This window comes from Atheta coriaria, unplaced genomic scaffold, assembly GCF_025399875.1.
Source record: "Atheta coriaria isolate IRGN ID8LTWV9N9 unplaced genomic scaffold, Caltech_Dcor_3.1 hic_scaffold_4_pilon, whole genome shotgun sequence".
Classification (NCBI taxonomy): domain Eukaryota; kingdom Metazoa; phylum Arthropoda; class Insecta; order Coleoptera; family Staphylinidae; genus Dalotia; species Dalotia coriaria.
The window spans coordinates 4,935,206-4,952,553 of record NW_027045446.1 but is presented as its reverse complement, the minus strand read 5'-3'; the positions used below and the strand labels follow the sequence as shown (position 1 = coordinate 4,952,553).

General features: G+C 44.5%; 1 protein-coding gene across 1 annotated transcript; it reads left to right on the top strand.

The window, feature by feature from the left end:
- The first annotated feature begins 342 nt into the window (after positions 1 to 342).
- Positions 343 to 17,120, top strand: LOC135790718 (toll-like receptor 6). The gene is given in 3 exon segments (XM_065300986.1): positions 343 to 2,556; positions 2,559 to 4,713; positions 15,852 to 17,120. Coding segments are annotated over 2 exon segments (3,870 nt in total). The 5' UTR covers positions 343 to 824; the 3' UTR covers positions 4,697 to 4,713; positions 15,852 to 17,120.
- The last annotated feature ends 228 nt before the right edge of the window (positions 17,121 to 17,348 follow it).

Genomic DNA, 17,348 nt, shown 5'->3' with positions numbered 1-17,348 from the left:
ACAATTTGATGACCATAGCAATATATTATTGATATCAGAAAAATGTACGCTAAATTAAACATAGATATTGAATAAGTAAGCACGTTCTTGTTCTGGACGAAGCATACCTCACCATCGTGTGTGTTGAAGCGTAGTTGCGCTGCCTCGTGCCCACGCTTTACTGGCACTTATTTTATTTGGGCTTGAAGCTTTGGTCTTCGGGCTTTGCGGCACCGAGGCTCAAAGGTGGGGCGGTAGTCTATTCGGTCGTGCCCGAGCTGCAACGTCGGTCGATCTCGGCAAAACGACGCACGGCCGGCGCTCTTCGCTTCGCTTCCTACCACTACCGCGCGCGCTGATCCGGCGAGCAACCGGCAGCCAGCAGCATCCGAGCTTTTCAGTTTTCAGTTCGCTGCCACCCTCCGTCAGTGGTGGTTGTGCTGAAGACAGACGCAAGACCAAAAACGTGTGGAGTCATGTTATAATACTGTTCACGTTCCACCCCAAGTGCGACGTTTGCCTTGCGTGTGACTTAAAGATTAAACTACATTCAACGTGCGGGTTTTCGTATTGCTTCCGCGAGGTGACTATTCGAAACAACATTAAAAACGTGTTTGCCGGCAGTCAATGATTGTATATAAATATACGCGAAGGGGTGACTCGAGGTCGTGCTGAGTTTGTTGGGTAGGGTTGTCTAGTGGGTTAGTGTGAGCCCGCCCTAGTCAGTGCACCCCGGTGTTTGGTGGTGTGTATTTTGTGTGAATATCGTGAAACTGTGTGTGACTTAGTGCTTCGAGAGCGTCGATCGCGAATAAACTTAGGCGGGACATGATAGTACGTGATAGATGAGCTTTCGTATCCTCGCAAGGATGGCTCTCGCTTTGTTGTTGTTTATTTGCGCGGTTGCAGGCGCCTTCGCCAAGGACACAATGTTTCCCACCGACAGCATTCCAGTGTTGCGTTATGAAGCTCCGGACGACTGTCAGTGGTGGGTACGGGATCCAACAGTCACTGGTAGTGGTCAGGACGAGGTATCGCTCACATGCAAGCTGCGAACCATAAACAGTGAATTCGATACAACCAACTTCAGTGTCATACCATCAGAGCATACTACATCATTGCGTATTGAATGCAGCGATGTTATTATGTCCAGGAGTAGTCTGGACGATCGCAGTTTTGTGCATTTAAACAAACTGCGGGAATTAGAGTTGGAGCATTGCAAATTGGGCCGCTGGCCGGCCGGTACCCTCATGGGTTTAAGAGATTTACGAAATCTTACTGTGCGGACACATAATACCGATTGGCCTGCGATGAGTTTAGATTTTTCGGCGGAAAGTTTTGTGCCGGTGCGACAACTTGAACGTTTGGATGTAAGTTGTAATAATATCTGGTCGTTTCCGGAAAATATCTTCTGTCCGCTGACCAATCTCGTCATGCTCAACGTGAGCGAGAACCGCCTGCAGGACGTTAGCGACCTCGGCTTTCGCGAGAAGGCGCCTAGCTTGCCGCAGCCTTTAATTAGCACCGCCGAAGACGATCATCCGCGGCCCGAGACTGCACGCACATTAGCGCACCCGTGCAGCCTGGATATTCAAGTTCTCGACACGTCTCACAATCACTTCGTGCTCATTCCGGCCAACGGCTTTGGTGTGCTTCGACGCCTGCGTGAATTATACATCCACAACAACGAAATTTCCATGGTAGCTGATAAAGCTCTTGCCGGTTTGAAAGCTCTTCAAATCTTTGATCTTTCCAACAACAAAGTTGTGGCATTACCTTCAGAATTATTTAAAGACTCAACTGGATCTATCAAAGAAATTTATTTGCAAAACAATTCTATTAGTGTCCTTGCACCTGGGCTATTTGCCAATCTGGAGCAACTTTTGGCACTGGATCTATCAAAAAATCATCTTACAAGTGCATGGATCAACGCAGATACATTCACAGGCCTGATTCGTTTGGTCCTGTTAAATCTATCCTACAATCGGATTTCTAAATTGGAACCCGCGTTTTTCAAAGACCTCTATACGCTACAAATATTAAATTTGGAGCACAATTTGCTCGAGACCATTCCTGCCGATACTTTTGCCCCGATGAGCAATCTGCACACACTAATTCTATCTTTCAACAAAATCACCTACCTGGATGCTTACTCCCTAAACGGATTATACGTGCTGTCATTGTTAGCGTTTGATAACAATCTGCTAGAGGGAATTCATCCAGAGGCGTTCCGCAACTGCTCCAGTCTAGAAGACTTGAATCTAAACGGAAATGTGTTGACTTCGGTGCCGTTGGCTTTGAAAGATATGCGTTTGCTACGCACCGTCGACTTGGGGGAGAATGTCATTACGTCCCTGGAAGAGCCTGGTTTCCGCGGCATGAATAATTTGTACGGACTGAGATTGATTGGCAATCGTTTGCAAAACATCAGCAAACGAGTGTTCACTGACTTGCCAGCTCTGCAAATTCTTAACTTGGCACGCAATAAGATCCAGCGTATTGAACATGGCGCCTTTAGCTACAGTCCAAATCTTCAAGCGGTGCGTCTCGACAATAATCAGATGACTGATATCAGCGGTCTTTTGCGGACATCGAAAGTTTACTCTGGTTAAACGTGTCCGACAATCAAATCGAGTGGTTTGACTATGCGTTGATTCCTCGCAATCTTCAGTGGCTAGATTTGCACAAGAACAATGTCCGCGAGCTGGGAAATCATTACGGATTAGACTTGGAGTTGAAACTGCAGACGCTGGACGCCAGTTTCAACAAACTGGGCAAGGTAAACTCCGCCGCGGTTCCGAGCAGCCTGGAGTTATTGTTCGTTAACGACAATTTAATCTCCATCGTCGAACCGCACACGTTCCTTAAGAAAATGAATCTGACACGAGTGGATCTCTACGCGAATCAGATCGTCAGCATGGATCTTAATGCGCTGCGACTGACGCCAGTTGACCCCGAACGCCCGCTTCCGGAATTCTACATCGGCGGCAATCCGTTCCAATGTGACTGCACGATGGAATGGCTGCAGCGCATCAACAAATTAGATCACTTGCGGCAACATCCACGTGTAATGGACCTCGAGAGTATCTACTGTAAGTTACTATACAATCGCGAGACGAATTATCTACCTTTGATAGAAGCCGAATCTAGTCAATTCTTGTGCACGTATAAAACGCACTGCTTTGCCCTCTGTCATTGCTGCGATTTTGACGCATGTGACTGCGAAATGACATGTCCGACCAATTGCACTTGCTATCATGATCAATCTTGGTCGGCAAATGTCGTGGAATGCTCCGGCGTCGGTTATACGGAAATGCCAAGTCGCATTCCCATGGATGCAACTGAAGTCTACTTGGATGGTAACAACTTTGGCGAATTGTCCAGTCACTCATTTATAGGACGCAAAAACCTAAAGGTCCTGTATGCTAATAACTCCAATATTGCCGCCATTTACAATCACACCTTCAGCGGTTTGCGCCGCTTGACTGTCCTTCATCTCGAGAACAATCGTATCAAGGAGTTGCTCGGCTTTGAATTGGCGACGTTGGAGAACCTGCGGGAATTGTACCTGCAGGGTAATCTCATTCACTACATTGACAACAGGACATTCATTGAACTGAAACAATTGGAAGTGTTGCGATTAGATGGCAATCGCTTAAACTATTTTGCTGTGTGGCAGTTCTCTCTGAATCCCTACTTGGTCGAAATTGGTTTGAGCGATAATCAGTGGTCGTGTGAATGCAGCTACGTGCAAAAGTACCGATCCTGGTTGCAGGTTAATTACGGAAAAGTGGTAGACGCTGGAAAGTTGGTGTGCATGTATAGTAATGTAACCAAAGCACTGGGTCCACATTTGGCCGATTTTAACGCGACCTCCTGCGCCGCATACACCAGCAACACGCGGGCTATAGTCGAGAGTCAAGTGATGAACGACTATCTGCCGTTGCTTCTCGGCACCATGTGTCTGTTTCTCGCTAGTGTCGTCATCGTCTGTGGAGCGTTCTACTATCGCCGAGAGTTGCGCGTCTGGATTTACTCTCGCTGCGGTTTGCGAATGTGCTACAAGACCACAGCTTTCGAAGAACAGCAGGATAAAGACCGCCTATTCGACGCATACATTAGCTACAGTGTCAAGGACGAAGCATTCGTAAGTCAAGTCCTTTCGCCAGGCCTCGAGGGCAGCGAGCAAGGATATCGTCTTTGTTTGCACTATCGCGACTTTAATGTGTCCGCTTATGTGGCGGATACGATTATTGAAGCGGTTGAGTCTTCCAGGCGTACTATTATTGTACTGTCGAAAAACTTTCTGCATAATGAGTGGTGCCGTTTTGAATTTAAATCCGCATTACATGAAGTGTTAAAAGACCGTCGTCGTCGGTTGATTTTCGTCGTGACAGGGGAGCTGCCCCAACGCGATCTCGACCCAGATCTTCGACTGTACCTCAAGACTAACACAGTGATCGAATGGGGTGATCGCCAATTCTGGCAGAAGCTTCAATTTGCTATGCCAGACATCAAGCGTCCGTGTGTGCACCAGCGTTCAAGTGTGAACATCTACGCGTCAACGACGCCAACGCACCACCATCATCATCTGGATCGTGCGAGGAGTCCCGCTCTGCCGCCTCCGCCGCCGCCTGGAAAGCTTCCACCGTTCCTACAGCATCCCCCTAGTCTTCCACGAGATACGCGGACGCTGCCGCATCCCCTATGGGCGTAGCGCTTAAACAAACGCAGGTGAGCATCGCATAATCTACTCGCAAACATTTACTTCGCGTACACACAAAACAGACGCTATCAACTTCGCGCATCGTGCTACCTTATACGCGGCATGCGCGCTCTCTTAATCTTAATGTGCAAACTCCACTTTGGGGCACAAGTTGCACACCGCCCCGTAATTATCAAGTAGCTTCTTCTTATTCCAGCGTCTCTTGTAAGAAAATTAGTACATTCACTTCAAATTTGCTCGGGTATTCAAGTTTGCTTCTGCGAAAAACCTTCTCAAGCCAACAACCTAGGAAAAATGTACAAAAGGTCGCTCTTTAGTGCTTCCATTGTGTGTTTGATGCGTCGGGCTATTTAAATAGATGAATTCGAGTGACAGGCAAACAAATGTCGAAAATGCCGGAGGGGACAATAACCAACTGCAAGGCTCCTAATCGTTTTCTTTTTTCTGGTCGTCTGTGCGACATTTTCGAGTTTAGAATACACATATCATTCATTCACGTGGTTCGGTCACATTCATGGTGGGTCTATTGTATGCTTAGTTGAGGGGGTCACCTGGCCGTAAAATTGCACGAAGTAGTCTTATAAGTACCAGTGCAAATCAATAAGCGACCGACGGACTGGTCTCGTGTTAAGTAAGAAACAGGATGCGACATTTCTTCTATAATGTCACCCGGAGTCGGCCGCAGTTGGTCTTCAGTTACCTGCCGTTGTTTTGCTTAGTGGTCCGTTTATTTAATCACTTAAGACGATCGGTGCCTTTGGTCCCCTGACAGAGCAGATGCGATTATGCCATTGACAATGAACCAATCCAATCTAAGCTAATGTGATTTCATATTCAGTGCATTCCTAGGCGTGCATACCCAAGTGAACAGGTATTGATTATTAAACAATGCCTACATCAAAGCGAGATTACTGTTGATGTAATTTTTAAGTTTAAGTTAAGTTTGGAGGTCTTTGCACCCATGATAATAATCAACATTGCGGATATTCCTTTTTCTTCGTAATGCGCGCGACAGGGCGACAATTCAAGCGCGGTGCAATGTCTGAAGGGTAGGTTTTCAGTCGTAAATCAGATGGTCCAGAGCACCACCAGCTGCTACCCCACGAGTAATAAAGTAAAGACGACCGAAGAAAACGGCAATAAGAAACTCGTTGTATTGCCCAGGCGCTCGCTTTGGCGTCGGCTGTGAAGATTGCGACGTAAGCGTTTGCGGCGACGATGCAGACGCCTGGCGTCGACGGTACGTTCGCGCATAGACAGCAAACACATAACTCGCTTCCCACCGCGTCGTTGGCGGCGAGCTCAGCCATTGCGGGTGCATTCGGAAGTCGATATATTCATATTAGAAGAACCTCTACCCTCACCTACGTCTCGCCACTGAATCGCTGCCAACCCACGTTGTGCAAATATTTGTGCAGGCAGGCGAGTCGTGTCCACTCGAGTATACGCGATTTGGAACGTTGTGAGTATTTGTCGTCCCAATGTGCTCTACGCAGCGCGGTGGAATGAGTACGCAAAAGGAAGATATGTGTGTGTGTTCAGTAGTATTTCTTTTTTCGCTTTTTTTTCTTGATGGCGTTGTCGCTACGCACGACGACATGAAAGAGAGCGCGCGGTGCGTTCTTGCAAACGCATAATGTCAACCGATATTTTCTCATGCAACGCGACCTCGACCCAAAGGGGCTTAGTTAAATCGAAACCTACGTCCTTTGTCCGTGGCATCCCTATATCTTACTCTCTCAAGCAACCTAGGTTGCCGACGCGCTTTGCCTGCGGGCCTTCACAACGCTATAGACAATGAGGACGCGATGTTCTTCTCCTCCTATCCTTTTAGGTGGCACAATGGGCCCGGGGACGGTCCGTAGTTAGCGCTCCATTCAGAGCCACCGATGCACGAGCACAATAAGATCAACGACGAGCAAGACGAAGCCGTACCAAGTTAACTCTTTCTACACTCGGTACGTTGTGAAACCTGAGCGCAAAGAACGTTCTTACAGCAGCACAGAATGAGGATATAGGGCAGAGTCGAATGCCGTTCGACGTTTATACCTTGCTCCCGCAATTCAGATTGGCTTCATAGCTATTTTGAAGCCATCTCGTTCATCTCTTTGCTCAAATGTTTAATGCACAGATAGGTTTAATTTCGGCGGCTCTGTCACCAGCTCATAAATATGTATTAAAATCTTTATGCGGAATTATTATACCTGTGCGGTGGAAGGAACAGGTTGGTGCACAAAAGTAGGCTGATTGCCTTACTGACTCAGTACCTGATATAATTTCGGTTAATGTTGATGAATGTAGAGGTAAAAACGAAATAGCAAAAATGTAAAAATAGAAGGATTTTGATTTTAAAAATCAGTAAAAATTTTATCGCTGGGTATTGCAAAAATCATGCCTGCAATCCCTGCATAAAGTCTGGTCTAGTGCATTGCAACGCAATGCCAACGTGTCATGAACAAAGAACTCTTCACTTTACCATTGAGCAACGCTTTTTATGGCCCCATCGAGCGCGCGAAAGCTTTTTCGCCGGTTGCGCCCCGCGCGAATATATTCCTCACTGAGTGTGTTTTCGCGGCGAACAGCCTCTTTTCAAATGCAAATGCCGACATTTGACAGACGCCGCGGCGCGGTGTCCCACTCTTTCCATCGCCTACAACAGGAAATTATCATATTTGCGGGAATTGTGCGTTGTCTTTCTGCCGCCTGTCTGCGCATCACATGCCAAATAAGGCATCGGAAAGAAAGCCATTTTCTTTTCTCCCATTTAACTCCGAAAAAGGGGAAAGCAAGAAAACTGCCGCCGCCCGACTAATTTATTCTTTTTTCGTGCACAGTTCTTTCATCCGGACGGTGACTATTATGGGTCGTCTTAGTTTACATTTTTATAGTTGGAAGTACGACGCGGCGTTTAAACGCATGAATATTTCGTTCACGCCGGCGTCATTTGTAACGAGCCATAGCGCAATAGCAGCGGCGAGTTGTAGTAGCACCGAGATGATATCAACGCGGAAGCCATAAATTTATTTTTCTAATCGTAATTATACAATACGCGTTCGGTTTATGCAATGACGACACGCCGCGCGGGCCTTCGTGAAATAAACCAGAAGCAATTATCGCCGCCATTCGTTTAAACTTTCAAACGGCAAATTGCATGCCACAAGACTGGCACGAAAGATTAGAGTCGAGTGGGAAAAAAATGGGTTAAATTTGTATTGTGCACGCAGTCGGTTAACGCAGCGCTGATGTTTTCTAATTGAGAACGCAAAACGTGAATTTCCGCTGAATTTGGTAACATTTTTCCAGAAACCATTTGCTCGTGCACTCGCCCTCGATACGATAAATAAAAAAAACGCAAAGGAACAAAATGCGAATCGTGCGCGAACTAGAACGCATTCGTACCAAGTACGGCCATAGCGTGGAGGAAATGAATGGGCGAACGAAACGATTGAGGGCTGCTTAATTGAATCCAATTTATTCGCTTTTTTATGCGCGAGGAGAGAATCGTTGAGAATCAGGAGAATCAATGGTATGTCCGTGCTCTCTCCTACACCGGAGCTGAGTATCGTGAGTACGCCATACATATTTGCATATTGATTAAGCATTTTCTTCTTTAGGAAAATACTTCGTCGCTCCCAAGCAAGCAAAATCAAGGACCTTGGCTGTATGTGTGCCTTGCTCTTGCGTTGCTTCCTCGATTTACATTCTCGCTGCATACGTTCTGCTTGTTTGCGGAGCACTCTTTGGCGATGTCGCGACGTCGTCTTCGTAACCCGACCGGCACCGCACTTACTTACGTAAGTCTCTGGAAATGTGTTTGTTTAAAGTCTTGAAGAGAGCACAAGAGCGGGCGACTCACCGAGGTGCATTTATTATTTATTCAGACGATTGCTGATGTCCTCTTTCCTATCGTGTTGCATTTTCTTAAACTCAAATCTTATCTTCTCCAATAACGTCAGGGTGTTTCGTATTTCGTTTTAAATTGCTCTTTGAGGGTGGATTGGAACTGTCGGAGTGCACCAGAATAATTTTCGCGTAGGAATCATAACGAAATGAGGCAAACGATGTATGATGAGTTACGGCCCTCGTGTTCATTCCGATTACAAGCTGGCAAGGCGTCGGAAAAGAGATAGAAAATCGAAGGGCGCGCGCTGCGCGAACTTGCCCTAGACGTTTCCCCCATTTTGATAAGTCTTGTTATCGTTTTGAATTATTATGCGTTCTCGATATCGAGGCGAAACGGCGCGTCGGGGAAAAATCGAATGCCCCTTTTCTGCTTCCACCATAACCGCCTACGTCTTATGATATCACCACAATAACCATCTCCGATATCGAAACATTGCGTTGGCACCATAACGCGGAAAGCAACTTCGCTCCCTACGTCATATAATATCCACCGCGACGAGTGATTGTTACAATCAACCGCCTAGTCAGTTAACACTAACCACAATTTTCCGTCTTGTTGCGTAAAAAAATGAATCTTGACGTTATCTGGGAACCACAAAAGTAGAAGTGAAGCATACTGTTTAGTAATTACATTTTTCTTTGCTGTATTTCATCCGTGTGAGTTGGTGTGGATATATGGGTGGTTTAACCACATCGTGTCGAAGGTGTCTGCGGTCTGCGCGTTTCCACCGTCCTAGGTGCAATCTTTAACGAATGCGAGCGAGCGTCTCGCCCCGTAAACGAAATTACCAAACCGTTTATAATGCGTTCGTGTGAAGTCAATGAATAAACGTGAACGTGAATAGCGTCCGACAGTTTTATCGTTCACCACGGCCTCTTCAGCTCTTCTCGGCGTCTGTGGCTTCAGACGATGGCGGTGCGCCTCGGTGGCTCGAGTAAAACGAGCAGTTTTATTCGAGTTTCGTGCGTGAAACAAAAAAGACGTGCGAGGCGCTTAACAAAACAAAATCAACGTGAAACAAGAGCGACACACAATGAGGCAGTGCTGATGTATGCTCACCGGCGTTGTCCCTTTTGGCTTGAGCAACGAGCCAACTTGTTAAACAGCACTAACAAGAAGCGGATGTTCTGCATTAGTCCGATCATTTCCACCTCGAAAAAAGAAACCTTAATAATCGTACGCATTTAGAGGCTCTTTATAACACGTTCTCACGTCATGTCAGCGTACACGTCGCGTTGGAAAGAGCTTTTGTTTCGTCAACGACCTGTTAATGCAAAGCAAAGCGCGAAGAAAAACAACAACAACAATAGCGCCAGTGCGCGACCAACAAGCGAGAAGTCTTGGCTAGATCCAAGCGTGAAAATCTAATGGCGTCGCTTGATAATCCGTGCCCGTTGTGAGGGCGATTAATGTTTGTCCCCTAATGTTGGTCATTTCTTGCTTTTTTTCTCTATATTGTTGCCTTGAACAACTCTAGTTCTGGTGGTCGGCAGCGCGCCTCCGCTGTCTTGTAGGTGTTTCTAATGGTCTTCCTAATTATCTTCGTGGGGCATTTCGTGCTCGAACGCCAACGTTGAAGAAAAAAATGCTCAAAGAAAAACAAAAGTAGAGTAGAAACTAGACGGCCGAACGCGTCGTCGTCCATCATTTCGTCGTCTGGTCGCGAGCGCGTAGACAACCGAAAAGTCGTTCCAATTTTCTTGTTAGCTCACATCAAAGGAGAACACCGTGCGTGGAGAGTTGGTACAAGCGCGTGTACAAGCAACAAAAATATAATGCTTATGGCAAGCGCCACGCAAGATGCGCCGAGACCATTTATTTTAAGGCAACCTGTTAAACGCGACTAATACTAATTTAAACTGCCTCTTTGGGGCATTACTCAAAGTAAGCGACTGATGAACGATGTTGACACGTACCGAAATACTCCACACTTTGAATTTAAACCAATTGGGATCCGATTGAAACCCATTGGATCTTATTGCTTGCTTATAAAGTGTGTCTTATAGGAAGGTTGGCACGGTGTACCTGCTAAGTAGCGATTTTACCCAATCTTTTAATCTTGCCCTCCTCTTCTATGTTCTTTCTGTGCTTCATCTCGTTCGCGACGCGTCGCTTCGCCCATACATTACCCGCCGGTGCCGTGACTGCCAACGTGAGCCCGTCGTGAAAAAGAAAGATTGCCCCGTCGCGCCGGTAGCGCAATTAACTGCGCAGGTTGCCACATTTTAAATTATTTAAAATACGTTATAAATCGCGCACGGCATGCTTATCGCCTGCTTATCTCCCACGGTTAGTAAACGCGCTTCGCATCCACTAATATATATAAACCTGTGGTAGCTGTGAAAGTATCAAGGACGTGGAACAATGGACGATCGCCGATCTGCTTACAATAGTCCATACATCGTCTGCAGGCTGCCCCGTGGAGCACCTATTAAATTCAGTATAAATAAAAACAACAACATGTCGTCGGTCCTGCCTACATCGTCACCGCTTAAACGCGCATATTATGCATGCACTCGACTCAAGCCCGCGCTTCTAGCACCCTCTAAAGCGCTCCCCCTTTACGTTTGCGGATAATATTAATAAGTGAAACAACAGTACACCGGGGCGAATATTAAACATGGAGCTTGACGAGCGGCGCGCAACTTGTCTGCGGCTTGAGAACGGTTTGAGGAGGTTTTAGGTTGGAGTTGCCTCACTTGTGCTCTCCCACTTCTGTTTGAGCAACGCACCCTTAATAGCTGGCAACAAACAAATTAGAATATCATCACGAGAGACCCAGCAAACGTGATGTAACGTAATCGGCGGCGGCATCCTACGGCGCTTTCTTTTTCTCAACCAAAAGCACTTATACGATTAATCTGCGGGCGAACGCACAGACGCAGCTTTGCGCCAACTTTCGGGGGCTCTTAGTGGCGAGATTCTCATAATGGAATTATTTATGTAGCGATCAGCCGAAATTAAAGTGCATCATTAAGTTTCCAAGAATATCCAGACGCAGAATAATTTTGACAAAACAGTAAATTTTAATACACATTGAATTTATTTTGTTGGGTATTATAATTGTGCTGATATTTTAAAATGTACATGGAAGATTTTCGTCGTGGTGTGTGAATAAAAGTCCTCGTTGCATCGTAACTTTGATGGCTTCGGGAAACTTTTGGATTATAGCTATTACTTGCCAGCTTCTGTAGTCGAGTGCCGGCTGGAAACATCCGTGTCCGTGAGATCACCCTCTTCGGCATTGTGTGCGAGCCACGACCAGAATTGTAAAATTCTGATTTTTGCGCTGCGCATATTCAACGCGCACAAAACAATCTCAGCGAGCATCTTGTAGAATATTGTGCGCCGGATTCTTTCATCGCACATTTCGCTTCTCGATAATTTTTAAATTACGCCCAACAACAAAAGGTAGCGTTGCGGAACGAAGAAAACAAGCTACGGAAAAACGGTCATATTTTTTAAAAAGAATGTTGGTGTGAGCGAAAGATGCTTTTCTTCGTTTAATTAAAAAATTGAAACTCCAATATTCGCCTAGTGATTTTATTCTCTACATAAAAAGACCCTTGGGTAGTCATAATCCATCCCGACATAGTTTAATCAACTGAAGGGTTTTTCGACTGCCGCAGTGGATATTTAAAAAAAACGCTGATTTGATTTGCATCGCAGGATTAACAAATTAATGCCGTCTGGCTGATGCCCCGTCCAGGCATGAATCAAGCACTCGTGTCCGAAATCCACGTTTATCATGTATGCCATTCAAGTAGTCGAAATCGTACAGTGCGCGTACGATACATGCGCTGGAGCGTAAGCTCACGTCGAATATTTGCTGAATAAATAAATACAGAATTTCCCGGAAATGCAAATACTCCGCCGGAATGCACACGTAGCAATGCGCAATGTTTGCGCGCTCGATTTAAATCTAATTTTATTTGCTCAGTCTGCAATTACTGTTCGTTATAAGTTACTTTTTATGACGGTTTTTATACCATTCGCAGCAGCAATACATTTCCATATCACGCCGCAAGCCATATCCACGGGTTGGGGGTAACTGGGTCGATATTCCTATGCATTGCGTGCGGATACAACCAGGATGCGTGGCTACGGTCACTCAGCTGACAAAGATTCATTGCCCGCACCATCAGCAGACGTTAATTCCACCGATTGCTTGATTGTCATCTAGATGACATCCTACCGCCCGGCCGAAAATTATTCCAATTCCACATTCCACCCGGGTTGATAAATACCCACGGGGTGATTGTGGACACTCCGTATGGTGTTTTGGGCGACGCGGTTGTGCTCTGGGGGCTGCGGATATTGAACCACATGCAAAATTTGATCTGCCGCCCAAGATAAGAGTTTTAATAATTGGGGGCATGCGGACCAGACCGTGCCGTCAATAATTGCCATCCGCCTGCCCTTCGAGCGGGTATTGCGAGCAACAGCAACAGTCGCGCCTGTTAGCTAACACGTTTCCAACCCTCGGCGATACACCCTGCAATTATAACCAATGCCGATTTCCAAGTAGACGCAAATAACACCCTGTCCATTTTTTTCTCTAACGAACCTAGCGCCAAGTGGTGTTTCTGTTAGAAATATGTATAGTAAACATGAGGGTTGTTAATTGCTCTTCGTTTTCACAGCGTGACCGGCGATGTTATGATGTGAATATTATTTAGATATTTTCGCTCGTTAATTATTTGATGTCAAGAAATTCCAGCCACCCTAGGCTGACTCTAACGATATTAAATTGCTGGGCTGCTTCTTAAAGGCACGCCATCTTGAAGCTCGACAAAGAGGGTGCGTGAGTAGCGCATAAAGTAACGTTCGGCTGGGGTGTCGTAGCAAAGTGGAAACTTTTAAATATTCCAAAACTTCAAAGTATTATTTCCCACATGGCACAGTGGTGGTACTACCGCAAGCGTTGGTGAACCTTCTTATCCCAAACATTCCTATTGCTTAACGTAACGTATTCATTAATTTATACGTTTATATATATTCCCGGGTAGATGAAGATGTGGATACGGTTGACAGACGAGGAGTTGTAAAGTTATAACTGGGTCTAGGTCTACCACTATCATCTGTTAGCAGTTCACAAATGATTATCACTAAAACAGTAGGAATCGTTTAACTCCAACACCCTTTTAACAATGCGCGGATGCCCGAAATACGCACTGGTCAGAAGGCATTGTTTGGAAAATTCCAAACCGCGTTCTGCATGACTGCCCATCTCGTAGGAATCACCCTCTATGATCGTACACGTTAGGGCGTTGGGGCCACCTCGGGAATATTCATCACCCCGTGGATTAAACGCGGAGCCCACGCGTCATACATATATTTAATTTCACGCCGAGATGAACTGTCAAGAAGTTAGAGATTGCTTCTATTTCATTTCGCAATGCCGCGCACGTATACAGCATGTTTCATTAGGAAAATAACTCAACTCCGTCGAATTTTTCAAAGGAGGACGAAGCCGGGCGTAAACGTACACATCGTTGCGTGTGCAATGATGCAAAGGTTTTTTTGCTCAGTTGGTGGCAGCCACGGACGGTAAGGGCAAAACTGTTTGCGTGTAGGTTTGCGTCAACGTGGCTGGGCTCGTCGCGTTAGGTAGTCGCAGTAAATTCCGGATCGTTTATCAACGCAGCTCAGTTGTACAGGCAGTGTGGATTAAACGTACATTTATTGCGTTACTTGTTTTTGTTTGCTCTGCCGAAAGCTCATACAGGATACTCTGTATAAGTCACAAAACACTAAATTTCTAAAAATCATTATAATTTTTAATTACGTCAATATGGACCACATATACGTCTGTTTTTGATTTAAAGTAACTTTTGGTTTAGTGTTGTTAAATTTTGAAAGGAATCTTTGCGAAGTGCTGTTGTGACTGGACCCTGTAGACTCTTGACGTGTGCCTTGCAAAATAACTATGAAGTCCTAAGTTCCTGGAACTTCAACTTAGAAGGAAGCAGAATTCTCTACTCTGGCTCTACTTTGAAGTTTACACAAGGTCCTGCATCGAGTTTGTGGAGTTGCTTCATCTCTAGAGAAATTAACGCTAAATTTATGACAGGTTTCGGCGCCGTCACCGCCAAATTTCTACATTTCCACTGATCTTTTCGCAATTTTCTACTTGAAGGTGGCTGCTTTAGCTTTCCATATACGCCTCCGGAACACGTTACGCAAAGCCGGGCGCCAGGAAGGAAAATCGATGCCGCGTTGCAGAAACGTGCTCGCTACGATACGCCTACGCAAACACCACTCGTACATTACGGTCGGCGTGACCCAGTGCCGGTCGGGCTCATCGTTAGCGAAATACGTCGGATCTCCTTCCTTCGCAGCCCGGGCAATCGCGCTTTGACGCATTCCAGTGTTTTACTTGTAATTTCTGACCTATGGCAGTTGAAAAGTTTTTAGCCTCACCTCCATTAATTACCCTGCCATCAAATGCAGCCCGATCTTGGCTCACGGCGCTCTAAGTAGCGTTGATGAGGGTCAGCAGACCCTTTCATAAAACACATAACACCAACCAAACGGCGGATCATAATGCCCCCGTTGGCGCATTAATCCCTCTGCCAAGTGTGTGACCCGATACATACCCTTGAATATTTTATGACGATTTGCAATGCTTCGACGTGATCAAAGATTTAATTGTCACTTTGCGTTTGTCTCATCTGAGCATTACACGATAACTGATTACACGCAAACACAATGCATATAAGTTTGAGGGTGGAAATAGGACAAGTGTGTGTACATGGTGAAAGAGTATGGTTCTATTGTTGACTAGACCCATTGTAGATACGTTTCGATCCAAGTTCTCCAATGCGAATACGCTTTGATGCGCTTCTTCTTCAATCGCATTGCACCATGATGCTCATGCTCAGCTTGTGCCCCGGGAGTTTAGATTAGGCTCGCTGCTGCGCACAATGCGGAATCGTAACAATGATCCCTTCTATCTCTTTACGCTTTAATATGCAAGCAAGTTGGGGTCAGAATTTATGAGAAATTTAATAACCCGGGATATAATTAAACTTTCTAACTTCCAACTAGGATGTGTGTGCGCGCACGATGTGTATGCGAAACTAATTATATCTCGGGGTGGATTATTCAAACAAGACCTAGCAAGTAAAAGTTAAATGATAAATCTTACATGCCTTACAATGTTTTATTATTTATCAAATATATCTGAAAGTATGTGATTTACTGAACTATCAAAGTAATTTGTTTTTGTTTCTTTTGCAGTGATGGCAACAGCGGTAGCACATGTTCCTTGGATTACGTACGTCCACATCGTCGCAAGTATTGACTTTTGCCGGAGGGCGCCGAGAGCGCCGACAAAAACTTCATCGTACAAGGAAATCTAGCACAGAAAACGTCGCTGCCACCATGCGTTCAACGCGTATTAAAAACTCACACCCACACACGAAGAAATTAAAACGAATGGTGAATACATAAATGTGATAAAAAAATAATTAATTCCAAGAAAGACTAATATTCTAAATATTTATATATTTATTGTTAATTATGATATTATATTGTGAATAAACCTAACTGAAAAGGACATTTGAACGCGGGGAACAGAATTTATACAGTGCGGAATGATGAAAAGAGTGCTTAAAATTTTAACACACATCTAATAACCAGTTTTAAACTTATTATAAAGAAATAATTCAGTGTCACAAGCAAATATAGTTCAAGTCATACATCCAACTCGGCCATAGTTATATATATATATACTCATATGGATACAGAAACGTGATGGTCACAAATCGAGCTTAAAACTTGGATTACCCACGTCTGCCACAGTTGAAGAAAGTCTGAACGGGTTTATTGTAAATATAATCTAAAAAATCTCATGATGATGACTGCCCACGTGTATAAAAAACAAAATGTAACATTTGAAGATTCTTTCACAGAAGTTGATATGTTATTAGCTGGAATTCCTAACTCAGTAATAAACGACAACGATATTTCTAGTTTTAAGTAGGATATAACTCGGTGCCGCTCGTGCATGAACAGTTTCAGAAAAACACCAGAACGCAGTGTATATAAATATCGATAGTAATAACCAGAAAGTGAGCTGTTTGAATGTATGTACATTAATTAATTGGCACACTTGACAAACTGACGATCTGTTTGCGTCACCGTTCGATTCCTATGTACTTACTATTTATTGTAACATACACTCTATGCAAGCTACCGTAATTAATTAACTCTAATTGCCACTCAAGACAAAACCGAAATTACATAATGTGAGCACGAGACACCCAGCGTATTTATTGTACATAGTGTATAAATGAATTAATTGTAAGGAAGGATTGCGTCATGCACATGATGACGAAATGGGCATATTAATGAATATTACGACGAGCTGATGAACTAATATGAACGATTACTAAATTATATTTTGAACAAGATATTCCAAAGCACTTTATTGTGTACATATATGGACTGCTTACTTATTAAGTAATTTTTTGAATAATAAACAAATTACATTTTATTTAAACGAAATTGTTTTCATCTAAAAATACACAAATGTTTGCCTTCCAGATAAAATTTTTTAAAACTTTTATGAAGATTGTATAACTTGAATGTTTTTGCATGTCTCTTGTCCATTGGCTCTTTCAACAAACAAAAAAACATATATTTGTCTTCTTTTCTTCATCTGTGCTTCTATGAGATGAATTTTAACCCGCAAGGAAGTATAGAGTGTCCTGGGATAGATTCTTTATTTAGTAA